We start from the raw sequence: 24959 nt of genomic DNA, 5'->3' as shown, positions 1-24959 counted from the left end.
ATCATAAAATTTCTTTTATAAATAAATAAAATTTTAACATTAAAAAATAATAATTATCTTGAGAATAACTAGCAAGGGAGTAGGTGGCTGTGCGGTACTGTGCTTCATCACTCAGTCGTGTCTGACTCTTTGTGACCCCAAGAACTGTAGCCCACCAGCCTCCTCTGTCCATGGGGACAGGACTAGGCAAGAATATTGGAGTGGGTTGCCATGCCCTCAACCAGGGGAAGCTTCCCAACCCAGGGATCAAACCCAGGTCTCCCGTGTTGTGTGTGGATTCTTTACCATCTGAGCCACCAGGGAAGCCTGAGTAGACGGCATAAAAGACTAAGAACTACTGACCTAGAGGGACGGGTGTGCAGAGAACACAGACGGAGACTGAAAAGACACGATCAAGGAATGTGCCTCATTCCTTGGACACTGGGCGCCCACAGGACTGTGCCCCAAAACTCTGACTCAAGCCTCCCTTTTGCACTTACCATCCCACTGCCCAACTGCTCGATCCGTTTCCACCAAGTCGGCCTCAGTGCCCCGCAAGTAGGTCTGGTGCCTTCTCTTTTTGTCTTCGCTCACGGATCCATTGATCTGTTTTCCTAAATGTTCATTGATTGTCCTCTTGCTGCCAGGCACTGCACTATGCAACTGGTCCTGGGTACACCTGTCCTGCCACCAGACACCACAGGGAAACCTGGACGCCCCCGGGGCTACTGCTGCCCCACTGCCCCCGGGAGCCACCAAGACCCCCAGGACGGGTCGTCTGCTGCGGCTGCTTCTCTGATTCACTGACCCCTGAGTCGGTGTCCAGGGAGAGAGCAGCTGCTCCCCTGAGCCTGGGCCACGTGCGCCTGTTCTGCTGCTGGGGGTGCTGCACAAGGGGCCTCTGGCTGTGCCCGCTTCCCCGATGGAAATGCTGGGGTTCCCCCAGGCATAGAAGGCCAGGAGGCAGAGCTCCGGCAGAGTAGCGGGGGTGGGTGGGGTGGGGAGGGGGTTACACCCGGGCTGGGGTCTACCCAGGGCCACCAACGGGGAGGGGTGAAGCAGGAAAGGGTGAAGCGCAGCTTGACAATACCCAGCTCCCTCTACGAACCCCGGGGTGGGGAGGTCAGAGAGGCTGGAAGGATGACACACGCCCTAGTCATCTGCCACTTGCCACACACACACCCAGCCCACTGGCATTCTTCCACACTGGGGTGCCCAAAGCCCTGGTCCCCAGATCAGCCGTCTCAGCTCTCGTGTTCAGATGGTCTGCAGACTCGCTGAGCACAGACCCTCCCAGCCAGGCCTGTGCACCCTCTTCTCTCACTCGCAGCCCTCTCTGACACCTCTCATTGGCCTGTGGATTCCCGCCCCTCCCTGGCCCCACCCCTGACCAGGCTCAAAGCCCAGCCATTCCCATAGCTACACCTGGCTCTATTCTCCATGTTGTCTGCTGCCTGCTCCAGGACCGGGGGAAGTCCAGAACCTTCCAGCTGGACGGTGAGCACGATGGTGCCTGTCCTGCTGTTCCTGCTGCTACTTCTGGGCCCTGCAGCCCCCGAGGAGACCCAGGCTGGTGAGTGGGGAAGCAGGGGTGGGTTTGGAGAAGAATGGAGGGGAGGCAATGAACTGGACGGATGGGCTCAAGAAGGGTCCCCAGGTGGCCAGGACTCTCAAGGGTACATAGGAACGGGTGTCCCAGGCTGCTCACTAGTTCAACTCACACACTTCCAAAAGCACTCAGGGAGCCTCTGCACTCAGGCAAAGTAAGACCTTAAGGAGTCAGAATCTAAAACTCTTAATTTACAGGATAAACAAAACTAAGACCCAGAGATGTGGAGTGACCTGCCCAGGGTCACATAGCCCGAACCAAGCAGGAGCCACACCAGCAGAACTTCTCATCCCTTTCCTCGCTCTGACCACTGGATGGACCTGTCTGAGACTCAAGGGAGAGAGAGCGACCCCAAGGGGCAGATGTGAAGGCAGATTAACTGGAGAGATGGTTCCAGAAGAAAATTCATCTCTCACTCCACGGTTCAGATATTACTCCTCTGGGCCAGGCAGGCGGGTGACTAGGAAAGAAGCCGGCTGGAACTTGAGAGGAATAAGGGCCTATTCCAGGACAGCAAAATGAGTCTGGCCCTGGCATATAGAATTTCAGGATTAATAAACATAACATAAAACCGTGCAAGTTTAAAATCCATTACATTGTATGAGCTGCCAGAAATATGTTTTATGTTAACTTTACAACAATCAATCACCTTTAAAATGTTAATCACCCTCTACACCAAACTCTGTATCAGTCAGGGTTCTCCAGAGAAACAAAACTAATAGGACTCTGGAGAAAAAGACTTATTTTAAGGAATTGGCTCACACAGCTGTGGGGCTGGGCTGGCAAGTCAGACACCTGCAGGACAGGTCAGTAGGCTGGAGACCCAGAGAAGAGCTGATGCTGCTGTCTTGAGTCTGAAGGCAACCTGAGGCAGAATTTCTACTTTAGGGGATTTCAGTCTTTCCCCTTGGGTCCTTCAACTGATTAGATGAGACCCACCCACGTTATGGAGGGTAATCTGTTTTACTTGAGGTCTATTGAGCTAAACAGTCATCACATTTAGAAACTAATTAGCAAAAATAATAGTTGAACTAGGATTCTGCCGTAGAACCTCCAACATGATTAACACCCGTGTAAGTTATAAAGGATGAATCAATTATGGAATCGATTGTGGGAATGCTCCCCCATCTCCCAGTCTCCACCTCACACCAGAAGGCAAGTTACAGCCCTGGGAATTCTGAGATCCATCCTGGTCTTACCCTGTACCAAGCTACTCTAGGTCATTCCCTGAGTTTTCTAGCAAATTCTCCTTCTGACACTTTCTAACTACATGTATTTGTCAGGTTAGACTAGGCTATGCTCCAGTAACAAAGTTCGGGGTGGCTTAATCCATGAGATATTTATTTCTTGCTCATGTGAAGTTGAATACAGATCAGACACGTCCTCATGTAAAACTGAAGACAGATCAGGCAGTCTCCTCCACAGGATGACTCTGGGATCCAGCCCGTTTACATCTTGGGATTCTTCTGTCTCATCCTGTGGCCTCCACAGCCATCGCCTAAAGGGGGAGAGACAGATGGAGCAAACCAGCCCCTGGGGCCTTGGACCAAAAGATATCAGGCCCACTCACACTTCTTTTTGACAGAACTCAACCACCTGGTCCCAATACACCTACAAGGAGGCTGAGAGATACAATCTGCTTATTTGTCAAGAAGACAAGATGCAGTGAAGGCCCACAATGGGCTCTGAACTGTCATCCCTGGGACATAAGGCTGCCCCTTCTCTTTGGGGAGGCTCCGGCGGTCTGCGGCGGACAGCGGGTGGACAGAGCTGAGGAGGGGAGGCCCAGTGCCCTCCCTTCCTGGTGCCCTGCTGCCCCGCACCAGACTCACCTGCAGGGACGCTCCTCCTCAAAGTCCTCCTCGTCTTTCACAGGGAATTACTCTCTGAGCTTCCTCTACACCGGGCTGTCCAAGCCCCGTGAGGGCTTCCCCAGCTTCCAGGCCATTGCCTACCTCAATGACCAGCCCTTCTTCCACTACGATAGCGAAGGCAGGAGGGCCAAGCCCCTGGCGCCGTGGAGCCAGGTGGAAGGAATGGAGGACTGGGAGAAGGAGAGCGCCCTTCAGAGGGCCAGGGAGGACATCTTCATGGAGACCCTGAGCGACATCATGGACTACTACAAGGACAGAGAAGGTGAGTGGACCACGGGCTGCGGGGGTGCAGGGGCTCCGCTCAAGAGGCAGCCCCGCAACTGTGAGCGGGATGGAAGCAGGCCCTCCCAAAGGAGGATCAGGAAGCACAAGCGGAAACACACAGTTTCTGCATGCCTCTCCCGCATCCCACACTCACCTGCCTGCCTGCACTCCCCATCCTCACTCCCAGGGCCGAGTCAGGACAAATCCGGCCACCTCTGAGCTCTCCCTTCCACACCCCCATCCATCCAAGGCGGGTCCCTCTTTGTGTGCCAGATTCACCCTTGCCCAGGGATGTGGGGTGGAGAGTGAGGCAGCCTGTGGTGCGTCCTGGGTTCACGCGGTGGCTCCCCCAGTCAGGAGCTACTTGACCATGGACACATTGCTCGGTTGCCTAGTCTTATTGTTGTTGTTTAGACCCTAAGTCCAGCCTGACCCTTTGCGACCCCCGTGGACCGTAGCCCACCAGGCTCCTCTGTCCATGGGATTTCCCAGGCAAGAATACTGGAGTGGGGTTGCCCTTTCCTTCTCCAGGGAATCTTCCCAACCCAGGGATCAAACCTGTGTCTCCTGCATTGGCAGGCGAGTTCTTTACTGCTGTGCTACCAGGGAAGCCCCTGCTATCTAGGCTATTGGTGGCAGATCGTGCAAGACGAAGAGCTCTTTAGGCATATCTGATGCCTGGTTGGCCGGCTGACTTTCACGGGGCTGGGGGAGGGCGCAGGGTCTCACACCTTTCAGGGAGCATTCGGCTGTGGGCTCCGGAATAACAAAAGCAGTGGAGCGTTCTGGGGGTACGCCTACGATGGCCGGGACTTCATCAAGTTCGACAAAGAAATCCCAGCCTGGGTCCCTCTGGACCCAGCAGCTCAGAACACCAAGCGGAAGTGGGAAGCAGAGGCAGTCTACGTGCAGCGGGCCAAGGCCTACCTGGAAGAGGAGTGCCCAGGCATGCTGCAGAGGTACCTGCCCTACAGCAGGACCCACCTGGACCGACGAGGTACCCGCTGCTGCCTACGCCCCGCCCTCCCTCGCCCCAACCTCCCCTTGCTCTGCTGGGAAAGACCAGGGCAACCGCAGGTGGGTGCCCAGGAAACTGTCCCAGGCAGACCCTGCAGTCCCTTCTCCCGGTGATGCCACCGCCCAGCTTGGCCGTGGAGAGAAGGCAGGTGTGTGCAATGCCTGCCCCGCAAGGATGGAAACAGGGTACCAGGATCGGCTGGCATGAGCTGAGGCTGACTGGAGAAGCAATGAGGAAGAGGGTCGCGGCCCTGAGCAGGGAAGGGTCGGAAGGATGATGAGGTGGATGGATGGAGCCCGAGACAGAACTAAGAGGCAGGGCTGAGGCCAGGGGTGGGGGGCACAGAGCCCGTTTTGGATGTCTGGGGGGAGAGAACAGAAAAACGTTTGGCCCGTTCACAACTTCTTGACCTTGGAAGTCATACATGCTGCAAGCGGGGCGGGGAAGAGCGTGGCCACAGAGGGCCCTTGGCGCAGTGGGGAAGGGTCTCGGGAAGGGTGGCGGGGGACCCTGGCCTTCGAGGAGAAGCCCTGCTCACCCCTGATGCCGGGGTGGGGAGCCGTGGGCAGGGAGACTCCGAGCCCTCGGCACCCACACCCTGTCCCTCCACAGAGTCTCCCTCTGTGTCGGTCACCGGGCACGCGGCTCCGGGGCACAAGAGGACACTCAAGTGCCTGGCCTACGACTTCTACCCACGAAGCATTGGGCTGCAATGGACTCGGGCAGGCGACGCCAAGGAGGCTGAGTCAGGGGGCGACGTGCTCCCCAGTGGCAATGGCACTTACCAGTCCTGGGTGGTGGTGGGGGTCCCCTCTGAGGACCAAGCCCCCTACTCCTGCCAGGTGGAGCACAGAAGCCTGGCCCAGCCCCTCACCATCCCGTGGGACCCACAGCAGCAAGCCAAATAGTCACCCTTTCTGCGCCATGAGAGAGGTGGGCGCTACGAGCCGCTGTCAACATCGTGGGCCAGGCCTAGGGGACGGCAGTGGATTCCGGGTGGTGGATTTGAGAGGGAAGACTTGAATGCGGAGCGCTGAGCCGACTCACGGCCAACCATCCTTGCAAATAACCCATTATGTAATCTGCAAAATCAAATCAGCATCATCGCCTTATAGAATGATTATTTTTAAACTGCAAAGTGCTCTAGAAATGTGAGAGTTTGTCATTAGTCCTGCCTCTCCGCGCACTGGATTCATCTGAAATTCTTAGCGTTTACTGGGTGTCTCACCACCATAGCATGGCCTGGACCACTGGTCCCAGGGGCACTGTTCACGCATGCCCACTGCGGATGTCGCCAGTGGTCACAAGGCCGTGGAACTCTGCAGTCTCTTTAATACAAATCCAAGCCTCTTCTGTACCTGTTTCCCCAGCAGTCCAGCTCCCGGTAGACACCACCCTTCACTCCAGCTCCTGGACCTTCCCCACACCTTGTTGGCCTGGGACCACATACTCCATCCAGGACACAGAATCGGCCCTCTTGTTCTTGGACTCCCTCCCTCCTTTTATTTTTTTTAACTGTGTCACCCACCCCCACCCACAGGTTTAAGACCCAAAGACAGAGCAGAACTCACCTAATCTTATTACCAGGCCTCCCCTGCCCAGGCAGGACCTTCCCTCACAGCCCCGCCTCAGCCTCCCACTTCCTACTGAGTCAGTCCTCCAAGCTGAGCTCCTTAGACAGATCCTTCCCTGCCTGCAGAATTCTGAGCCCACTTGCTTACCTCTCCTTCTTGACCTAACCTAAAATTAAGGACCATTCTCCTTTTTTTTTTTTTCTTAATTCTTTGATCCAATTTGAAAATCAATGCCAAGAAGTAGCTTTTTTAGTCTATGTGATACCACACACCCCCACACACACACCCCACCCCACACACCCCACCCCCACCCCCGTGCAAAAAAAAAAAGGCCAGTCTGACCAATAGGAGGGCTACAAAGAAAATCCAACTAGTCAAAAGGGTAAAAATGTAGCAATTGATATTGCAACACATTATGAGACTGGAACAAAGCATAACATGTGATAGGAAGAAATATTTAGATCAAGGAGGAGACCCAGGGTCCCCGTGAACAGCCCAGGGCTGAGGCCAACTGGAATGTGAGACCCACCCCACCTATGGCAGGACCAATGGGCCAGGCTGGACAAGGGGGAGGAAACCTCAGAAGACTTGAGTCCTGGCCAAGTGTGGGGACAAGAAGAGGGCACAGAGCTGCTGATAAACCCAGAGAAACCTGCTGGAGGGGTTCAGATTTCAGGGGAAATCTAAGACAGCTTACCAAGAAGAGGCAAAAGATTGTCTCATACCAGTTGGGTATGAGACAGCCAAGATATAAGGGTGGCAAGATCCTGACAAAGGGAAGCAACCCAAGGGCAGGGTGTGGCCATTGGCAGCGACTGGGCACTGCAGGGAGGAAGGAGGGGTCCAGAGAGCCAAGCGTGGTCCTGCCACAGCCACCTCCTGCCCACCCAGCAAAGACCTACCAACAGATTCTCCAGCAGGTGGGACCATCTTCAAGTGCAGTTTGAGGATGTCCCACCCCAGGAGGGGCTCGTTGCCACAAGCTATCTCCTTGTCAGCAGTTCCTCAGTCCCTAAGTACCACTTTACCCCTCTCTGGAGGACTCTTCTGGGGCTAGCTCCTCCGCTGGAGTGAAGGGATGGCATGCTCCGAGTTAGGCAGGAGACACCAACTGGATATAGGGCTGAAATACCTTCTCTGCTAATGCCCTTTTCCATCTGGCTGAACAAGGCTAGAACTTGCAGTTCCAGCCAATCAGACCTTATGGCTTATCATCAGACATATCGAAGCTATTTCCTTTTAGTATCCTCTCCTTACCCGCCCTGACCCAGCCTGCAAACCCTCTGACAAGATCAGGAGGTTGAGTTCTGAGTGCAAGTTGGTACCCGCGTGGCTGGAGCAATGGGGCAGAGGATGCTGTGTCCCAGGAGAACGGAGGGAGGAGAGGAAGGAGGAAAGGCTGCTTGGGCTCCATCTGTGCAGAGGACTCAGCCGGAGACCCGGAGCTCTGAGAACCAGGCCACCGTTTACTCAAAGCCATGGGAGGCCCCTCCCCATCAGGAAAAGATGGTGGTTTGTTGTACCTAACAGGACAGGGGAGAGTGCTGAGGATTCATGAGCAAAGCTCAGTGGAGCCCACCTCCCTGGGTTCTGTTGTGCTGCCTTCTTCCCCTTCTTTCCTCTGCTCCGCATCCCCAGGCTGTGCAGCCAGCTCTGGGCACCTCAAAACTCACATACCAGAGATCAGGATGGACACAGCACTTTTCCTAATTGGTGGAGGAGGGCGGGGGTGAGGAGGGAATCAGAGCTCCTGGGAGTGCTGCTCAGATTTCCCACACTCATAAGAGGCCAGGCCTGCTCAGTGTTAAATCCCAGGCCTCGAAAATGGGTGTGATTGGGAGGCAGGGGTCTCAGAAAGAGCCGGGGCTATGGAAGGGGCCTGGCGGAGAAAGATAATAGAATCACGATGTTGGCCTTGCCACCCTCAAGGGACCACAGGGATAAAGGAACTCTCACCGCCTTGTGTTTAGGAGGCTCCCTCTATGTGAATGCTTTCCAATAAACAATAATATTTATACCAAAAGCATAGGACTCCTCTAAGTTAGATGTGAACCTCCCATTATTGGTCTCCTCTGTTGTCCCACACTGCCTCCTAGGGTCATGGCACATGTTGAGGGGGCAGTTAGCTTCTCTGGACCTTTGAGTACCCAGTCCTTATGTGCAGGATCTTAAAATCCATCATAAGGGTCAGAGTTCCTTCTTAGGCTAATGGGCCACAACTGCAGCTTTCAGGATGTGCAGGCTCAGTTGCAGCTGCATGTAATGGCCACGAGAGGGCACTATATGTCCAGCTAAGAGGCTGGGAGAGGTTCTCCCAGCAGCTTTAAGAACGTGCAGGGCTTGGCAGAGAGTTCTGGGTGAGAGGAGAAAGGAGGACATTTCTCTTCCACCGTATCTGTTGGTCCCTTTTATAATTATGGGGTCACCTTACTCCATTTTCACTCCTATCCTCAAACATTGCACCCTGGATGTCTCAATTTCAGCATTATTTTCCCTGCTCCCAATTCCAGCATTATCTTCCCTGCTCCACCCTATCCCCAAAGAAAAGCAAAACCGCTTCCCTTCACCATCCTTCTCTCCTCCTTCTGCTCCTTCTTCTCTGAGTGTCTCCTCCCAACTTCCCAAACTAAGACCCTGGGCTCCCGCCCCTCCCTTTCATTCCCATGGATGAAAGGATGTCACCAAACTGTGTGGAGTCCAGCCCTTTCCTCCCCGCAGCCTGTACCTGTCTTGCTGCACCTCCGTCGGGAACTCACAGTCCTCCCAAGTCTGCCTCCTTTCTGACCATCCTCAGTGCTCTGACCACACAGCAAGATCATGTCATTTCCCTCTTAAAGATGAGGTGGAAAGAACCCAAAGGTCCATCACAGGATGAACAGATCAACAAAATGTGATCTACCCAGAGGAATATTACTCAACTTTAAAAAGGAAGGAAATCCTTACTCAAGATGAACGAACCTGAGGACAGCAGCAGAGCTGAGCTTAATCCAGGATGGCTGTTGACTCCAGAAACTTCTGCCTTACTTCACTTAGCACAATATCCTCAAGGCCCATCTGTATGGTCAAAAATAGCAGGATGTCCTTTCTCGTGGCTGAATGATCCCACGTCTTAGAAGAAGATGCGTTTTTATCGTTTTTATCCATTCATCCCTAAGTGGACACTTAGGCTGCTTCCATACTTGGCTGTTGCAAATAATCCAGCAACGAACAGGAACTCAGGTATCTCTTCAAGACCCTGATTTCATTTCGTCTGGATATCTACCCAGAAGTGGGATTATTGGATCATATTGTAGTTTTAGTTTTTTAAAAACACCTCCATACTGCTCTACATGGTCACCATGCCAATTTACAGCTTCCCTGGTGGCCCCAACAGTAAAGCATCTGCCTGCAATGCAGGAGACACAGGTTCAATCCCTGGATCGGGAAGATCCCTGGAGAAGTAAACGGCTACCTACCGCAGGATTCCTGCCTGGGAAATCCCATGGACACAGAAGCCTGGACTGCTACAGTCCATGGGGCCCCAAAGAGTAGGACACGACTAACACACCAACAGTGCGCCAGGGTTACCTTTCCTCTGCTTCCTCACCAGCATTTGTTATCTCTTTTATATTTCTAATATATATAATATATAATTAATATATATTATATATAATATTTATATTAAATATATGTATATATAATAGCCATTATAACAAATGTGAGGCGATATCTCATTGTGGTTTTGATCTGCATTTTCCTGACGATTGGTGATGCTGAGCATCTCTTCACGTACCTGTTGGGGATTTGTCTGTCTTCCTTAGGAAAATATCTATTCAGGTCCTCTGTCCAATATACAGTAAACAGGTTACTAGGTTTTTTGCTCTTAAGTTGTATGAGTTTCTTACAAATGCTTTTCTCCCATTCCCTAAGTTGCCTTTTCATTTTGTAGACTCTGTTTTCCCCTGAGCAGAAGTTCTCTCATTTAATTCAGTCCTACTTGTTTATTTTTGCTTTTGTTGCTTGTGCTTTTGGTATCATCCTCAAAAAATCATTGCCAAGACCAGTGTTGTCTTGTGTATTCTTCATTAGGTTTATGGTTTCGGGTCCTATATTTAAGTCTTTAAACCATTTCGAGTTATTGATAGTTTTGTGAGTGGTGTAAGACAGGGGTCCAGTTTCATTCTTCTGCGGGTGGAAACTCAGTTTCCCAGCACCATTTACTGGGGAGACTCCTGTTCCCATTGACCCTTCCTGGCAACCGTGTTGAAGATCAATTGATTTTATCTGTGGGCTCTTGATTCTGTTCCATTGGATTATGGGTCTCTGTAGGATTTTTTCTATTTCTGTGAAAAAATGCCTCTTGGAATCTTGGTAGGGAATGCATTGATTCAAAGATGCTTTTTGTGTAATAGGGACATTTTAATGTTAATTCTCCCAGTTCATGAGCACAGGATATCTTTCCATTTATTTGTGACTTCTTCAGTTTCATCAGTCTTATAGTTTTCAGCGTACAGATCTTTCATCTCTTCAATAAATCTATCCCTAATATTTTATTGTTTTTAATGCTATTGTGAATGTGATTGTTTTATCTCTTTCTTTTTCAGATATTTTGTTGTTCGTGTATACAGTATTCCGCAGGGGCTGCACCATTGCATAAAGGCACACCAGCCATGCACAAGGGTTCCAATTTCTCCACATGCTTGCTAACATTTGTTCTTTTGTGTTGGGGGAGAGGGGTGGTTTATAGGAGCCATCGTATTGGGGTATGTCTTCTCTGAGTTCTCACACACGCCATCAACAGCTTTGAAACTGTTCCGTGTTTCCTACCATGTTGAAAGCAGTAAGTTTTTGTTTTAATAGGAGTCATTTCTGTTAAGAGGCAGATCCTGGCAGCAGAAAGTGCACCAACCGTGTGGCACACACAAGTCCGCGTTCTGACCCATTCAGTCACTGAAAGACCCTGAGCTCTGCTCCGCTTTCTGCAGGCCTGTTTATCCTCGTCCTTTGAGGGAGCTAGGATATTAATCCTCTGTGCTCAAAGCCCTTAGCTGAAACAAGCCGGGATACATTTAAGTGGAGTTTCTCTTCCACACGTAAATTGTGGATTCGATTTCCGAATGTGTTCCTGCGAGCCACTTTGCCGTCCCTGGGGGCACACACCCTGGGTATCCCCAGGTCAGATCCCTCCGCCCACCAGCTTCGGGTCTGGAGAACCACTGAGCTGTGGGGCCTCCAGGGTCCTAGAGAGGGCGCCAGCCCAGGCTGACGCTGACGTACTTCCGGCCTTTGTGTTTCGCAGTCGACGGCAGCCCCAGGGGGTCAGTTCTCCTTGCACGCCTCTGCGGCCGAGCGCGGTGAGGTCCGGTATCCCTGCGCCCGGGAGGATGAAGGTGTGGGTTTCCCGGTCCCACAGGGCGAGTCTCGGCCTGTGGGGCTGAAGAAACCCCGGCGGCCAGTCGCAGTCGCCACATCTCCCCTCCCACTCCGGCATTTTGGGTCCTGCGCTCCTTTTGTGCCCCTCGCTGGCATTAACTTACAAAGACTGCGTCGGGGAGAGGGAGGTCCACGCTGTGACGCCCTCATTCAAGCCTCCTTGGAACCTGCCTAGTTGCGGGCTTCAGGCCGACGCCGCCAGCTCTTAAGTCCTTCGCACTGTCCATGGAAGCTCGTTTTGAAAAGACCTTGTGGAAAGTCGGGTTGTTGAACCAAAGAACGCACGCTGGATCCCTCGACCTTCCGTGTTCTTTTTTTCCACATACACTTAATCAGCCGGGCATTGAGCTGAGTGTGCTACTGCTAAGTCACTTTAGTCGTGTCCGACTCTGTGTGACCCCATAGACGGCAGCCCACCAGGCTCCCCCGTCCCTGGGATTCTCCAGGCAAGAACACTGGAGTGGTTTGCCATTTCCTTCTCCAATGCGTGAAAGTGAAAAGTGAAAGGGAAGTCACTCAGTCGTGTCCGACTCTTCGCGACCCCATGGACTGCAGCCCACCAGGCTCCTCCGTCCATGGGATTTTCCAGGCATGAGTACTGGAGTGGGGTACCATCGCCTTCTCCTGTGTAGGGGAAATAAAAATCAGGCTAGAGTCTTGCGTTTCTCGACCTGGGATGCTCCTGGCAAGGGAACTGACGTGTTGTTGATACAAGGTGAGATCATAACCCAGAGATGGAGAGGGACAGAGCTTGGGGGCAGAGATCAAATCCGAAGGACTTTGCAGAGGGGGTGGTATTCGAAGGAGGAGCTGTGGAAATGCCCCACCAGCCAAGAGCATTCCAGATAGAGCTGGTGCAAAAGCACAAAGGTGGAAGGGTGGGGAGACTGGTAGAGAGACTGGTAAATATTTCCACACCCGTTCTTGTAAATGTTTGTTCTGCAGGTAGTGGAGATTAAAGAATGTGTGGCCACAAATCCTGTTCTAGAGATTTCTAAAAATAGTGAAAGTGGTCCAAAGGTACAAACTTTGGGTTATAAGGTAACAAATTCTGGGCATATAATGTATAGCATGGTGACTATAGTTAATACTATACTGTATATTTGAAAATTGCTAGGAGAGTGGGTCTTAAAAGTTTGCATCGCAAGAAAAAAAAATTAACTGAGGTGACAGGTGTTAATTAAACTAATTGTAGTAATTTCACAATATGTACCTAAATCATTATGTTGTACACCTGAAACTAATATAACACTGATAATTATATCTCAGTCAAACTAGGGGAAATTTTTTAAATAAAAGGGAAAGGTAGCCTGATGGAAGGGCTATGAGGAAAGATGAGGCTATAGCGTTAGGCTGACACGGGCAGATACACAAAGACAGGGACAAGTGTGCATAAGCCTTAAACCAAAGCGTGTGGCCTCAGGAGCTGACGGGAGGGAAGAAGGGCCGCGCCCTGTTCCTGGCTGGCCCTTAGCTGCCGAGTTCAGCTTCCTCAGAGTGCTTTGTTTGCAGGTGCTGGTGCTTTAGCAACTCAAAGCAGCAACATGCTGAGAAAACTTGGATTTGAAACAATAGGGCTTCACCTTATACTAACATATTAATAGTTCCACTGTTTACCAAGCACACATAAGCAAATTCGCAGTCCAGAAACACGTAGTCTAGCTAAAGCTGTCTGTCATGGTCTAGCTAAGACTATCGGGTCACTGTTCCCCTCTGGTCCTTTTGTAATGTCTCAAGCTACGTTTTGCTGAATTTCTCAGGAGAGGATATGATGGATGATAGTTGTGGTTCTGTTGCAGAGATGAACAAGTATCAGAAACTAGGCTGCTGTATGGATGAGATCAAAGTATACACAAATCGGGTCGTTCTCAGGTTACCAGGGTTCAGTTTCCAGATGTTGTGTATGGACAATGGCTGGACGCACCCTGCCGCCTCCTCTCTTCACCCTCCACCACCCAGCCCCACCCCCGGAATCCACCCTCCCTGTGGATTGTGTAGCAACTAAGAGTTAAGGCTGCAGGGCACGTCTGATGAGGCTTCACCATCTCAGGGAACTGTGCGCTCACTGTCTTTGCCTGCCATCACTGTTTCCCATTAAATTATGCCACATTAGACCCTTTCACAAGGGTGCACAAGCTCCCACTTTATGTCCTTGCTACAGTTCCGTATCTTTCATCACTTGCCTTTTACCTTAAAATGGCATTCTTGACACGATCCTTCCCATTCACCACTTTAAAGACATGGTTTGGTACAAATATTTATTTACTTAGTTATGTTTGAAGAGGAACTTGAAGCTTGCTTAAAAAGAAAAACTACATTTACTACATCAGTCAGTTCATTTCAGTCGCTGAGTCATCTCGACTCTTTGTGACCCCATGGTCTACAGCACATCAGGCCTCTCTGTCCATCACCAACTCCCAGAGTCCACCCAAACCCATGTCCACCGAGTCGATGATGTCATCCAACCATCTCATCCTCTGTCACCCCCTTCTCCTCCTGCCTTCAGTCTTTCCCAACATCAGGGTCTTTTCCAATGAGTCAGTTCTTTGCATCAAGTGGTGCTGGCGACGGAATGAAACACCAACACTGCAGAGTGGTTTGAATCTTTTTACTTTAACTCTTTGCTTCTTACAGCTGCTTTACTTTATATCTTTTGCACAACAATCTACAGGGCAAGTTGCCAAACACCATAACTCAGCGACTATCCAGTGCGCAGGCGCAGGGCGAGATAACCTTTACCTTGACTTATTTACTGCAGCTAAGACTTTGTTTGGGGGAACTTCCTTATCAACTTAGAATCCGTTTTGTCCCTGGGTCTGTTCCTTTTGAGGAATCAGAGAAACATCCTTGTGTGCAAGAATTGTTCTTTTCCCACGGGAACAAACAGAGGATTCTTAGCTGAACATCTCGTTTGCAAGAATGTTCAGCCCTGGTTGAGAGTCTCGTTTGCAAGCACTTCTCAACCTTCCTTATACCTTCTTCCCTACATCTCCCCCTTTCTTTTCTTGCAGGTGCTGAATAAGCGCTTGAATACGCAAAGCTTCTTCTTTCAATTGTTTCCCTTTTCGCTAGCGCCAGTAGACTATAAAAGCAATAAAACATGAAGCAACAATTAACAAAGTTTACAAAGGATGTTGTTAACAATGTAGATATATGCCCTAAAGGATTAAGGTTATCTAATCCTTCTTGAAGACTCTTCAGTATATCAGAACCAAGAATATTAGGCAGCGTCTTACTAAAAGTTGACAATATGGTTTGTTCCAATTCTATAATTTCAGCAGTTAAATTTTGGTGTCCCACCAAAGACCTTTTCATTTTTTCCCAACCCTCACTCATATTAAAAGGAACAGGGGTTACACGTAGGTGAGATGAGTTCCAACCACATTTTAACACACTCTTTGTAGCTAACACAGTCACTTGATCTCCTAACCAGGAAACAGTATGTTGTAAATTCAATACATCAGTAGCCAATTGAGAGTCCAAATCATGCTGTTGTTGCCACAATAAATGAGCATCTTTATGCCATTTCCTGACAAAATCAGCAGTCTGTAGGCCTTGATGCAAAGCAAGACCTGCCACAGTTGCTGTTGCTGTTACTGAAGCCACGGCGAGAATTGATGCGATGACAATGCCAAGCATTCTTCGAGATCGATGGAGAAGAGTTTGTACAGCATTCACAAGATGAGTGACAGCAAAAGAATCCGACCAAGGCCAAGTAAGATTAACAGGCAACCAAAGTTCAGTCCGTGCTTTCACAATGACCAAAGAGTAATTACTTGTTTTCAACATTTTCCCACCAGGAACGGTTTATACATTGAGTCAAGTTACAGTCAGAACATGATATAACTCCCAAAATTTCATTCCAAATCCATTGCCCATACAGTAAAGAATAAGGAAATTTTACACATGCTATAGCAGAGTAAGATTTATTAATAAGCAAATGAACTTGAAATAGCCCTTTAGGATCATTAATATTCAAAGTAAAATTTCCCGTCCATATAGTAAGGTTACCCGACACTGCCCATGATTATACACTGGAATAGTAAAAGCAAATTTATTTCTATCTTTTATTTGCAAAGAAATAGTAAAAAAGCAATCCTTTAAATCTAAAACCATCAAAGACCAATACTGTGGAATCAAGGCAGGAGAAGGGAGACCTAATTGCAAAGCCCCCATAGGTTTTATGCATTTGTCAACTTCCCTTAAACCAGTCGACATTATCCATTTACCAGATTTTTTCTTAATGACAAAAACAGGAGAATTCCAAGGAGACGTGGAAGGTTTGATATGGCCAGATTGAAGCTGTTCTTCTACTAATTGTTCTAAAGCCTCGAGCTTCACTTTTGGAAGCGGCCACTGCTCAACGCATTTAGGGACATCAGTTAACCATTTCAATGGGAGAGCTCGAGGAATCAGAGCAGTGGCTACAAGTTTTCCGACGAGATGGTGAGCGTTGTTCCTAAAGAAAATAAAAGATCCCTTCCCCAGATATTAATAGGTATATTAACAATGTAAAAAGAAATAAATACTTTCTTTCCATTAGACAATTGGCATGACAAAGGTTGAGCGCTTCTCCACACATCTGCTACAGATCCTAAGCCTGTTAAAACAAGAGGACTTTTCTCTTTTTTTCAGTCTTTAGGCCACTGCTGGGGAGAAATAACCGAAACATCTGCTCCTGTATCCACTAATCCTTCAAACTGTCTATCTTCAATAATCAGTGACATTAAAGGACGAGAGTCATTAATAAGCATTTCCCAAAATATACTTTGTCCCATACTTCCAAAACCACTGACTCTCTCAGTTGAATATGCAGAAAATGGGTGATAAGGTAGCAAGAGAAGTTGTGCAATCCGTTCCCCTGCCAGTAAAGAAAGAGTTTGTGATGTAGAGACCATAATTAAAATTTCCCCGACATAGTCAGAATCAATTACTCCTGGGAATACAATCAATCCTCTTAATGTTGCACTACTTCGTCCCAAAATTAACCCAAAATTTCCTCTTGGCAATGGGCCAAAAACATTAGTCCGTAATTTATAAACAGCTCCTCCTGGGGATAAAAGAACATTTTCAGCTAATGGAAGATCTGCAGCTGCACTACCTAATGTAGCAGGCTTCAAATCTGAAATCATCATTTGAGCACCATTCGAGGCAACCGGCTGTCGAGATTGGCATTGACCTGTTGCAGGAAACTGGCAAGGAGCTCCCGCTACTGATCCTGGGCCCCCGGAGCTCAGGCCCACTGGGAAGTTTCCCGACAAAGGGGCTCTTACGGGATTCCCTTCCCGATCAGTTTTGGATCTACACTCCTGAGTCCAGTGCTTTCCCTTGCCACATCTCCTACAAAGACCTGGGGGCTGTCGCTTTTCTGGCAATCGCTCATTTTGGGGCTCATCTTTTCGTTTCTTGCAATCTTTTCGAAAATGTCCTGGCTTCCCGCAATTAAAACAGTTTCCTCCCCTCTGAGGTTTCACAACCTTTGCCAAAGCTGCTGCAAAAACAGAGGCTTGATGTTCAGCTCCTCCAACCCCAGAGCATGCTCTTATGAACTCAGCCACAGAAGCCCCTTGTCCTTTTAAAGGTCCCAAAATCCTTTTACATTCTGGATTAGCATTTTCATATGCCAATGTATCAAGTAAAATTTTTGAGATCTCATCTCGACCGACTGTCCGTTCAACAGCCACCCGAAGGCGGGCCAAAAAATCTGTATAAGGCTCATTAGAACCTTGTATAGTTTTCACAAAAGACGGTTGAGCCTGTCCACTAGGTACCACTCTACGCCACGCCCTTAAGAAAACTTGACGCATCTGTTGTAATTCCTGATCGGTGTACTGAGCTTGTTCCCTCAAGGCTCGATACTGCCCTTCTCCCATCAACTTATCTTCTAAGGGACCGTGTGGATTTTGTCCCTCATTAATCCTAGCTTGTTTTCGGGCTTCTTCTTCCCACCAACTACGAAGCTGTAACCATTGAGATCCTTCTAAAACAGCTTGAGCTATAGATTCCCAATCAAGAGGAAGAATTAATTTAGAAGTTCCCACATTCTCTAACATTGATAACACAAAAGGAGACTGGGGACCATATTGAGAAACAGCGGCCTTAAGATCCTTGAAAAATTTATACTCCAAAGGCATATATTGAACATTAATCATTCCCGCCGGTGCATCATGCTGACGTGTAATGGGAAAGAGGCGAGGTGGATCCACAAAACCTCCAGGGGGCGCTGGAAGATCATCATCATCATCATCATCATCATCATCATAGAACATAGTAGCAGGAAATGTAAATCGCTGATTCTCTCTCCCTACCTCAGCCTTGTCGGCAGCCACCGGAAACAGGGATGCGTAAGGTGGTGCAGAAGATTTAACAGCCTTGGAAGTTCGTTTTTTATTTGATAAAACCTTCCGAAAGGCAGTAGTCATTGCCTCTACAGAATCTGAATCCTCCCCAGAACTCACATCTCTATCTGTCTCGATGGATGAATCTTTACTATTATCCGGAGGTTTGGGCAGAGGCCGAGATGAAGCCCCCCCTTCACCTTCGCCTTCCTTCTCCTCACTCACAGGCACATCTTCATACAGGAGATCTTCCTTCTTAAGAGAACATGAGACGGCCTCACTATCAGCAGCCATTAATTTTAGAGCCTGCGTTACAGCGCTACATAGAGTCCACAGCCTTAAAGGAATCACGTTTCCTTTTTGATGCTGCCTTCTTAACTCTTTCTGCACCACTTTCCATTCCTTCAAATTCAGCTGTACTTCTGTTTGATATTGAAACCAATAGCAATGCTGCTCTATAAGACACAACAACTCACTCAAGCGGCGAGGAGACGTTTTAATTCCTACAGAATGCAGGAGCCCCTTAACCAGCTCCATATATTGTGACTTTAAAGACGGGGAATTCCCCATAGTTTTTTCTTTTTCTTTTCTCTTTTTTCTGTTCTTTTTCTCTTATTTTTCTTTTTCTCGGAAGTTCCCCTTTCAGCGTTTCGCCCCGGGGTGCTTACCCTTTCGGTTCCGTCATGCCCCGCGCTGGGTGCCAGATGCTGGCGACAGAATGAAACACCAACACTGCAGAGTGGTTTGAATCTTTTTACTTTAACTCTTTGCTTCTTACAGCTGCTTTGCTTTATATCTTTTGCACAACAATCTACAGGGCAAGTTGCCAAACACCATAACTCAGCGACTATCCAGTGCGCAGGCGCAGGGCGAGATAACCTTTACCTTAACTTATTTACTGCAGCTAAGACTTTGTTTGGGGGAACTTCCTTATCAACTTAGAATCCGTTTTGTCCCTGGGTCTGTTCCTTTTGAGGAATCAGAGAAACATCCTTGTGTGCAAGAATTGTTCTTTTCCCACGGGAACAAACAGAGGATTCTTAGCTGAACATCTCGTTTGCAAGAATGTTCAGCCCTGGTTGAGAGTCTCGTTTGCAAGCACTTCTCAACCTTCCTTATACCTTGTTCCCTACAAGTGGCCAAAGTATTGGAGTTTCAGATTCAGCATCAGTCCTTCCAATGAACACTCGGGACTGATTTCCTTTAGGATAGACTGGTTGTATCTCCTTGCAGTCCAAGGGACTCTCAAGAGTCTTCAATACCACAGTTCAAAAGCATCAATTCTTCTGCACTCAGCTTTCTTCACAGTCCAACTCTCATATCCCCACATGACTACTGGAAAAACCATGGCTTTGACTAGATGGGCTTTTGTCAGCAAAGTAATGTCTCTGCTTTTTAATATGCTGTCTAGGTTGGTCATAACTTTTCTTCCAAGGAGTAAACATCTTTTAATTTCATGGCTGCAGTCACCATCTGCAGTGATTTTGGAGCCCAAGAAAATAAAGTCTGTCACTGTTTCCCCATCTATTTGCCATGAAGTGATGGGACCGGATGCCATGATCTTCGTTTTCTGAAGGTTGAGTTTTAAGCCAGATTTTTCACTCTCCTCTTTCACTTTCATCAAGAGGTTCTTCAGTTCCTCTTCACTTTCTGCCATAAGGGTGGTGTCATCTGTGTATCCGAGGTTATTGATATTTCTCCTGGCAATCTTGCACATAGATGGGATAAAAAATATCACAGCAGTCTGCAGTAATAATGACAAAGCCCCAAGCAAAGGATGATGTTTTTATTTCTATGCAGGCTTCAAGTTCCTCTTCGAACATAACTAAAGTTTCATCAAACTTTGTCTTTAAAGGGGCTTCCCTGGTGGCTCAGTGGTAAAGAATCTGCCTGCCAAGCAGGAGATGGGTTCAATCCCTGGGTCAGGAAGATTCCCTGGAGGAGGAAATGGCAACCATCTCCAGCATTCTTGCTTGGGAAATCCCATGGACAGAGGAACCTGGTGGGCTACAGTCCATGGGGTCGCAAAAGAGTCAAACACCACTTAGCAACTAAACAACCACAATATGTCTTTAAAATGACGAATGGGAAGGATTGTGCCAAGAATGCCATTTTTAAAACTCTATCCTTTGCTTGGGATTTTGTCCTTACTGTAGACTGCCCTGATATTTCTTACCCCATCTATGGAATAAACGTATTTACAAGAGTGAAGTGATTCATACACACTGTTTTCCAATTTCCTTTGAGGCAATGGATAGAGAAACATTATTTCCTGGATCTGCTCTGTCCTGCTATCACTTATCTCTCCTGGTCCGACTGGAACATGAAAACACCCTCTTTCTGGAAGCAGCTCTGTAATCACGGTCTGTTCTTGACCACGTGGTCCTTCTGTTGGACGGGTAAGACCGGAAGTAAAACTAAGGCGGGAATGGTTGCTCTTTCAAGTAAGTTCCCTTCCCAACGGCTCTATCTGTGGTACAGCATTGTCCAGGGACCAGAAATGCCCCGCCCCCAAGGGCGTCCATCCTGGAGGACTAAGCTGTGCTCAGTGTCAGTTTTATCTGTTTTTAAATAGAGGCATCAAACTTGCCCTCCCACCTCATTGAAGATTCAATGAGAAAAGACAGATGAAAGCACCGTGGAAACTGCCAAACATTAACACCTGTCACAGCCCCTAGGCGTTAAGCATCTCCAAGGAAACATGCATGGTACCAGATGCTTTGCAGCCACGATAGGATCATTTTTAAAACTCAGAACTTTTGCCAAAATTCATCAGCTATAGAGTGGGGGAGGCAAGTAATTTCAGGTTCAAAGCTCAGGCTGTCTTCACTAAAATCCTCCAGATATAGGCTCGTATTTTCAGCCATACCCACGATGAAGAGCTGTTTAAAGTTCTTAACAACGGCAGATGGGACTACAGTGACTAACCACAACTTCAGAACAGCTGGCTGAGAAGCACAAGGCTCTGTGCTCCATTTTAGAACAGGCCCCAAGCTGCCTGGAAAATCCACGGGCCCCTTCATTAGGAGGAATGTTGCTACATAATATAAAAGAGGAAGACGGAAGCGTTTAAGACGACAGAGCAGTATCTCACATTCCGGACACAGCCAGAGATGCTGCAATATTCTTTACCTAAAATTCTGTCTTCATATTATTGCATAAATGCACAAATGACAAACAATGTGGAAAAATAGGACTTGATTGTTTGTTGAAAACTGCTAAACAGCAACAGAAGAAAAAAAAATGTAAGAAATGCAAAGAATTCTTTTTTCCATTGGGGCTAAAAAGTTTTCTTTAGATTTTGAAAACAGTTCTATTTATCACCTGAGTACAGTCATGTGTCTGACTCTTTAGAAAAATTCTGAAACTCTTGCTTCCTGCCCAAGAAAGGTCCGGCTGCTTCTCAGCTCTCGCACTGCAGTCATCCTGGGATCTCCTTTCTGCAGCCCCCTGGGGAGCCCTTAATCCCGTCCCCTCCCATCTGTTGGGTTTCCTGCTTCTGGGTCCTAGTTCTATCTTGATTACTCCTCCTTTGCGTACGTACTAAGTTGCTTCAGTCCTGTCTGACTCTTTGTGACCCCATGGACTGCAGCACACCAGGCTTCCCTGTCCATCCCCAACTCCCCCGAAGCTTGCTCAAACTTGTGTCCATTGAGTCGGTGATGCCAACCAGCCATCTCATCCTCCATCGTCCCCTCTTCCTCCTGCCTTAAATCTTTCCCAGCATCAGGGCCTTTACCAAAGAGTCAGTTCTTCACGTCAAGTGGCCAGAGTATTGGAGTTTCAGCTTCAGCATCAGTCCTTCCAATGAATATTCAGGACTGATTTCCTTTAAGATTGACAAAGCTCCTCCTTTGGGTGATGCATATACTTCTGTAAGCATCCTGAGATAACATGCATGTTGGAGTAAATATTTTGAGACCTTGCTTATCTAAAAATGTCTTGCACACCACTCTAGTACTCTTGCCTGGCAAATCCCATGGATGGAGGAGCCTGGTGGGCTGTAGTCCATGGGGTCGCTAAAAGTCAGGCACGACTGAGCGACTTCACTTTCACTTTTCACTTTCATGCATTGGAAAAGGAAATGGCAACACACTCCAGTGTTCTTGCCTGGAGAATCCCAGGGATGGGGGAGCCTGGTGGGCTGCCATCTATGGGGTCACACAGAGTCGGACACGACTGAAGCGACTTAGCAGCAGCTCCCCTTTAAAAATAACTTTTTATAGTTTGGGTGTAAAATTCTAGTTTGGAAACTATATTCCTTTGGAATTTTGTTTCCTGGCTTCCAATATTGCTATTAAGCCACCCAGGAGCATTCTGATTCTTCATCCTTTATATGAGACCGCTTTTTGATTTCTGGTTTCTGGAAATCTTTAGGCTCAAAATTTTCTCATCCATGTGTCGATTTTGTTTCTTTCACATTCGTTTTGCTAAGCATTCAGTGGGCTGTGAATGTCCTACATTTCTGAGAAACTACCTTAAATTGTCTTACTCATAATTCCCTCCCCCCTTCATTTCCTCTGTTCTTGCCTCCCCAAACTCTTAAAATTCAGATGTGGGACCTCCTGGGTTGATATTCTAATTTTCGTGGTTTTTACTCATTTTTGAAAATGTGTTTGTCTTTTCTGCTCTGTTTGCTATCATACTTCCTTAACCTTCCCTGCTATTGAGTGTCTCATTTTTGCTCCAGTACTTCCCATTCCAAAGATACTCCTCGTGTCTCCTGAGCGTTCCATTTGTAGGGCGCCCTGCAGTTCCTTCTGTCGCTGAGGCTGTTACCAGCAGAGACTTCTGGTCACTGTTTCCTTCCGCTCCCTGCATTATCATGGTTTCTCTTGTTGTAGCCACAGTCATTTCATGAGCTAGAGATGACCTCGGTGTGATTTACTTCTTCACAGGCGGCTCCAAGCCCACCAGCCCTTAACACAAATCCTCACAAATCCCATTGCTTTAAATATAGCCCCAAGAAGGATATATTTAGCCACCTGAGCCTGCCTGCTTTGCAAAAGAGCACTCGACATCAGCTCCCAGTAGATAAGACAAAGCCCAGGGCAATAAAAACCCCAAGCCTGCCGCTGCCCTTAAGGGTTCTCTGACCCCGAAACTCCCCACTGGACTCCTGAGTGACATCACCGATACACACCAGTCCCTCTCTCCTGGAAGCTCCCCCGCCCTGTTCCCTCTCTGCGTGCTGCAGCTGTCCCTGCAAGGTCTCCTGCTAGGCCTTCAGCTGTCTGTAAGGTCCTTTTCAAGCAGTCGTGACCAAGCCCTTCCCAGTAAAGCCTGTTCTGTGATCCTGTCTCATCTTGGTCCTGTCTCTTCCTTGATCAGCCCCGAAGTTCTCGGCCTCACCAGACCTAAAGATGGGGCTTTCCTCACACATCCCAGCGGTCCACTCACAGGCCTCGTGGGCTCTGGGTGTGGGCAGGCCTCGTCCACCTTGAGCGTCCCTTAGAAGATCTGGGGGGAGCTAGACTCCCACGGTCAGCATCGAGATCACACCTCTTGGTCAGTTTCTCCAGGGAAAACTCCTCCGGCCTCCCCTCTGAGGAGTCCAAGCCTGGCTGCCAGTACTCCGCATGCCAGGGGAGGAAAGGACTTGACCCTTGAAGGGTGGAGGGTGAAGGGCAAGGCCACTCTCATCCACCGGTGGGTCTGAGAGCCCGCACCTCTCAGCTACCAACTAGACCGAGCCGAACTGAGGCCACCAGGCACAGCTGAGGCGTGGGTACTGTACAGAAACCAAGGGGTTAAACAAATATCTACTTCCCCAATGATGAGACCCTCCCCACAAGCCTGTGTCACAGACACACGGGTTTTTCATAGGACAGGAGATCACGAACTTCTCTAAAGGGCCAGACAGCAAATATTTGAGGCTTTGCAGCCCGCGTGGTTGATGTCACAACTATTCAGCTCTGTCATCATAGAGCAAAAGCAACTCTGTAAACCGAGAAGCGTGGTTTCTTTCCAAAATCACTTGATTTATGGACACCAAAATTTGAATTTAATATAATTTCACATCATGAACAATAATCTTTCTTTTGATTTTTTTCCCCAGCCATTTAGAAACGTAAAATTCTTCAATACATAAAATAGACAACCAACAAGAACCTACTATATAGCACAAGGAACTCTACTCAAAATTCTGTAATAACCTATATGGGAAAAGAATCTGAAAAAGAATGAATATATGTATAACTGAATCACTTTCCTGTACACTTGAAACTAACACAACATTGCAGAGCAACTATACAACAACAAAATTTTTAAAAATAAAACCCCCAAAATAAAATAAAAGCCATAAAATTCTTAGATTGCTAACTCTACCAAAAAGTGGCAAGCCGCACTTGGCCCAGTGGCAGAAGCTTTCCATCCCTGTCCTAGAACATCGTGGTCAAGAGTTTACTGTCAAAGGCCTCGGAACCTTTCTTCCTCCTCCCCCTAGAATGCTCCCAGGGCTGACTTTCGTCTAGAGAAGAGTTACCGTTCTCTCTCCCTCTCCTCTCCCTCTTGCAGCATCTAAGACATGCCATGGAAATGTAGACACTTCTGAATTGCCCTGGAGTGGAAAAGGTGGTGACAGCAATTCCAGGAGTTCCTGCCAAGTTCTACCCTGAGTGGAACAAGTTGTTGATTGTTCTCTGTCCCTGGATTTTACCCAAGGTGATATAGGAGTGCAGCGAGAGGAGAGGAGATGGCTGGGGGAGGTGGGGGCCCTGAGGCAGAGCTTATGAGTCAGAACCTCTGTCTCCAGCAAGAAAGGTGGTTTTCAGTAGGCCAGAACTTTCTAATCTCAGTTTTCAAATCAGCAAGGAATCCTCCATTGAAGGGGCAGAATGGGGGTTTGGCAGAGAAAAGAGCTGCTTCTGCCACTCCTTTTTTAAAAATTAA

The 24959-nt window shown here is 48.3% G+C and overlaps 1 protein-coding gene and 2 long non-coding RNA genes across 5 annotated transcripts; 1 reads left to right on the top strand and 2 right to left on the bottom strand.

Annotated features, from left to right (window-relative positions):
- The first annotated feature begins 1179 nt into the window (after positions 1-1179).
- Positions 1180-5894, top strand: AZGP1 (alpha-2-glycoprotein 1, zinc-binding). Its single transcript, XM_069571224.1, has 4 exons — positions 1180-1552; positions 3464-3724; positions 4448-4723; positions 5357-5894. Exons 1-4 carry the CDS (start codon positions 1420-1422, stop codon positions 5650-5652), a joined length of 966 nt encoding a protein of 321 aa, XP_069427325.1. The 5' UTR covers positions 1180-1419; the 3' UTR covers positions 5653-5894.
- Positions 2909-12358, bottom strand: LOC138429557 (uncharacterized). 3 transcript variants are annotated; one of them, XR_011252835.1, is made up of 3 exons: positions 10091-12358; positions 9262-9372; positions 2909-5826 (listed from the first exon to the last, which is right to left on the bottom strand). It is a non-coding gene; the product is annotated as an uncharacterized lncRNA (long non-coding RNA). The 3 variants fall into 3 exon arrangements; XR_011252833.1 differs by having other exon boundaries at positions 9277-9372; positions 10091-10834; XR_011252834.1 differs by lacking the exons at positions 9262-9372; positions 10091-12358 and adding an exon at positions 9044-9215.
- Positions 12359-14323: 1965 nt separating this feature from the next.
- Positions 14324-18881, bottom strand: LOC138429556 (uncharacterized). Its single transcript, XR_011252832.1, has 2 exons — positions 18737-18881; positions 14324-18323 (listed from the first exon to the last, which is right to left on the bottom strand). It is a non-coding gene; the product is annotated as an uncharacterized lncRNA (long non-coding RNA).
- Between the last annotated feature and the right edge of the window lie 6078 nt (positions 18882-24959).

Source organism: Ovis canadensis, chromosome 24 (genome assembly GCF_042477335.2).
Source record: "Ovis canadensis isolate MfBH-ARS-UI-01 breed Bighorn chromosome 24, ARS-UI_OviCan_v2, whole genome shotgun sequence".
NCBI classification, from domain to species: domain Eukaryota; kingdom Metazoa; phylum Chordata; class Mammalia; order Artiodactyla; family Bovidae; genus Ovis; species Ovis canadensis.
This window is presented reverse-complemented; position numbering and strand designations above follow the sequence as displayed.

Excerpts from the sequence above, each read along its gene's own strand:
- AZGP1 (XM_069571224.1), top strand. The coding sequence starts at position 1,420 with ATGTTGTCTGCTGCCTGCTCCAGGACCGGGGGAAGTCCAGAACCTTCC. Across the intron at positions 1,553-3,463 it reads CCCCGAGGAGACCCAGGCTG|GGAATTACTCTCTGAGCTTC; the intron begins GTGAGTGGGGAA and ends CGTCTTTCACAG. Across the intron at positions 3,725-4,447 it reads CTACTACAAGGACAGAGAAG|GGTCTCACACCTTTCAGGGA; the intron begins GTGAGTGGACCA and ends GGGAGGGCGCAG.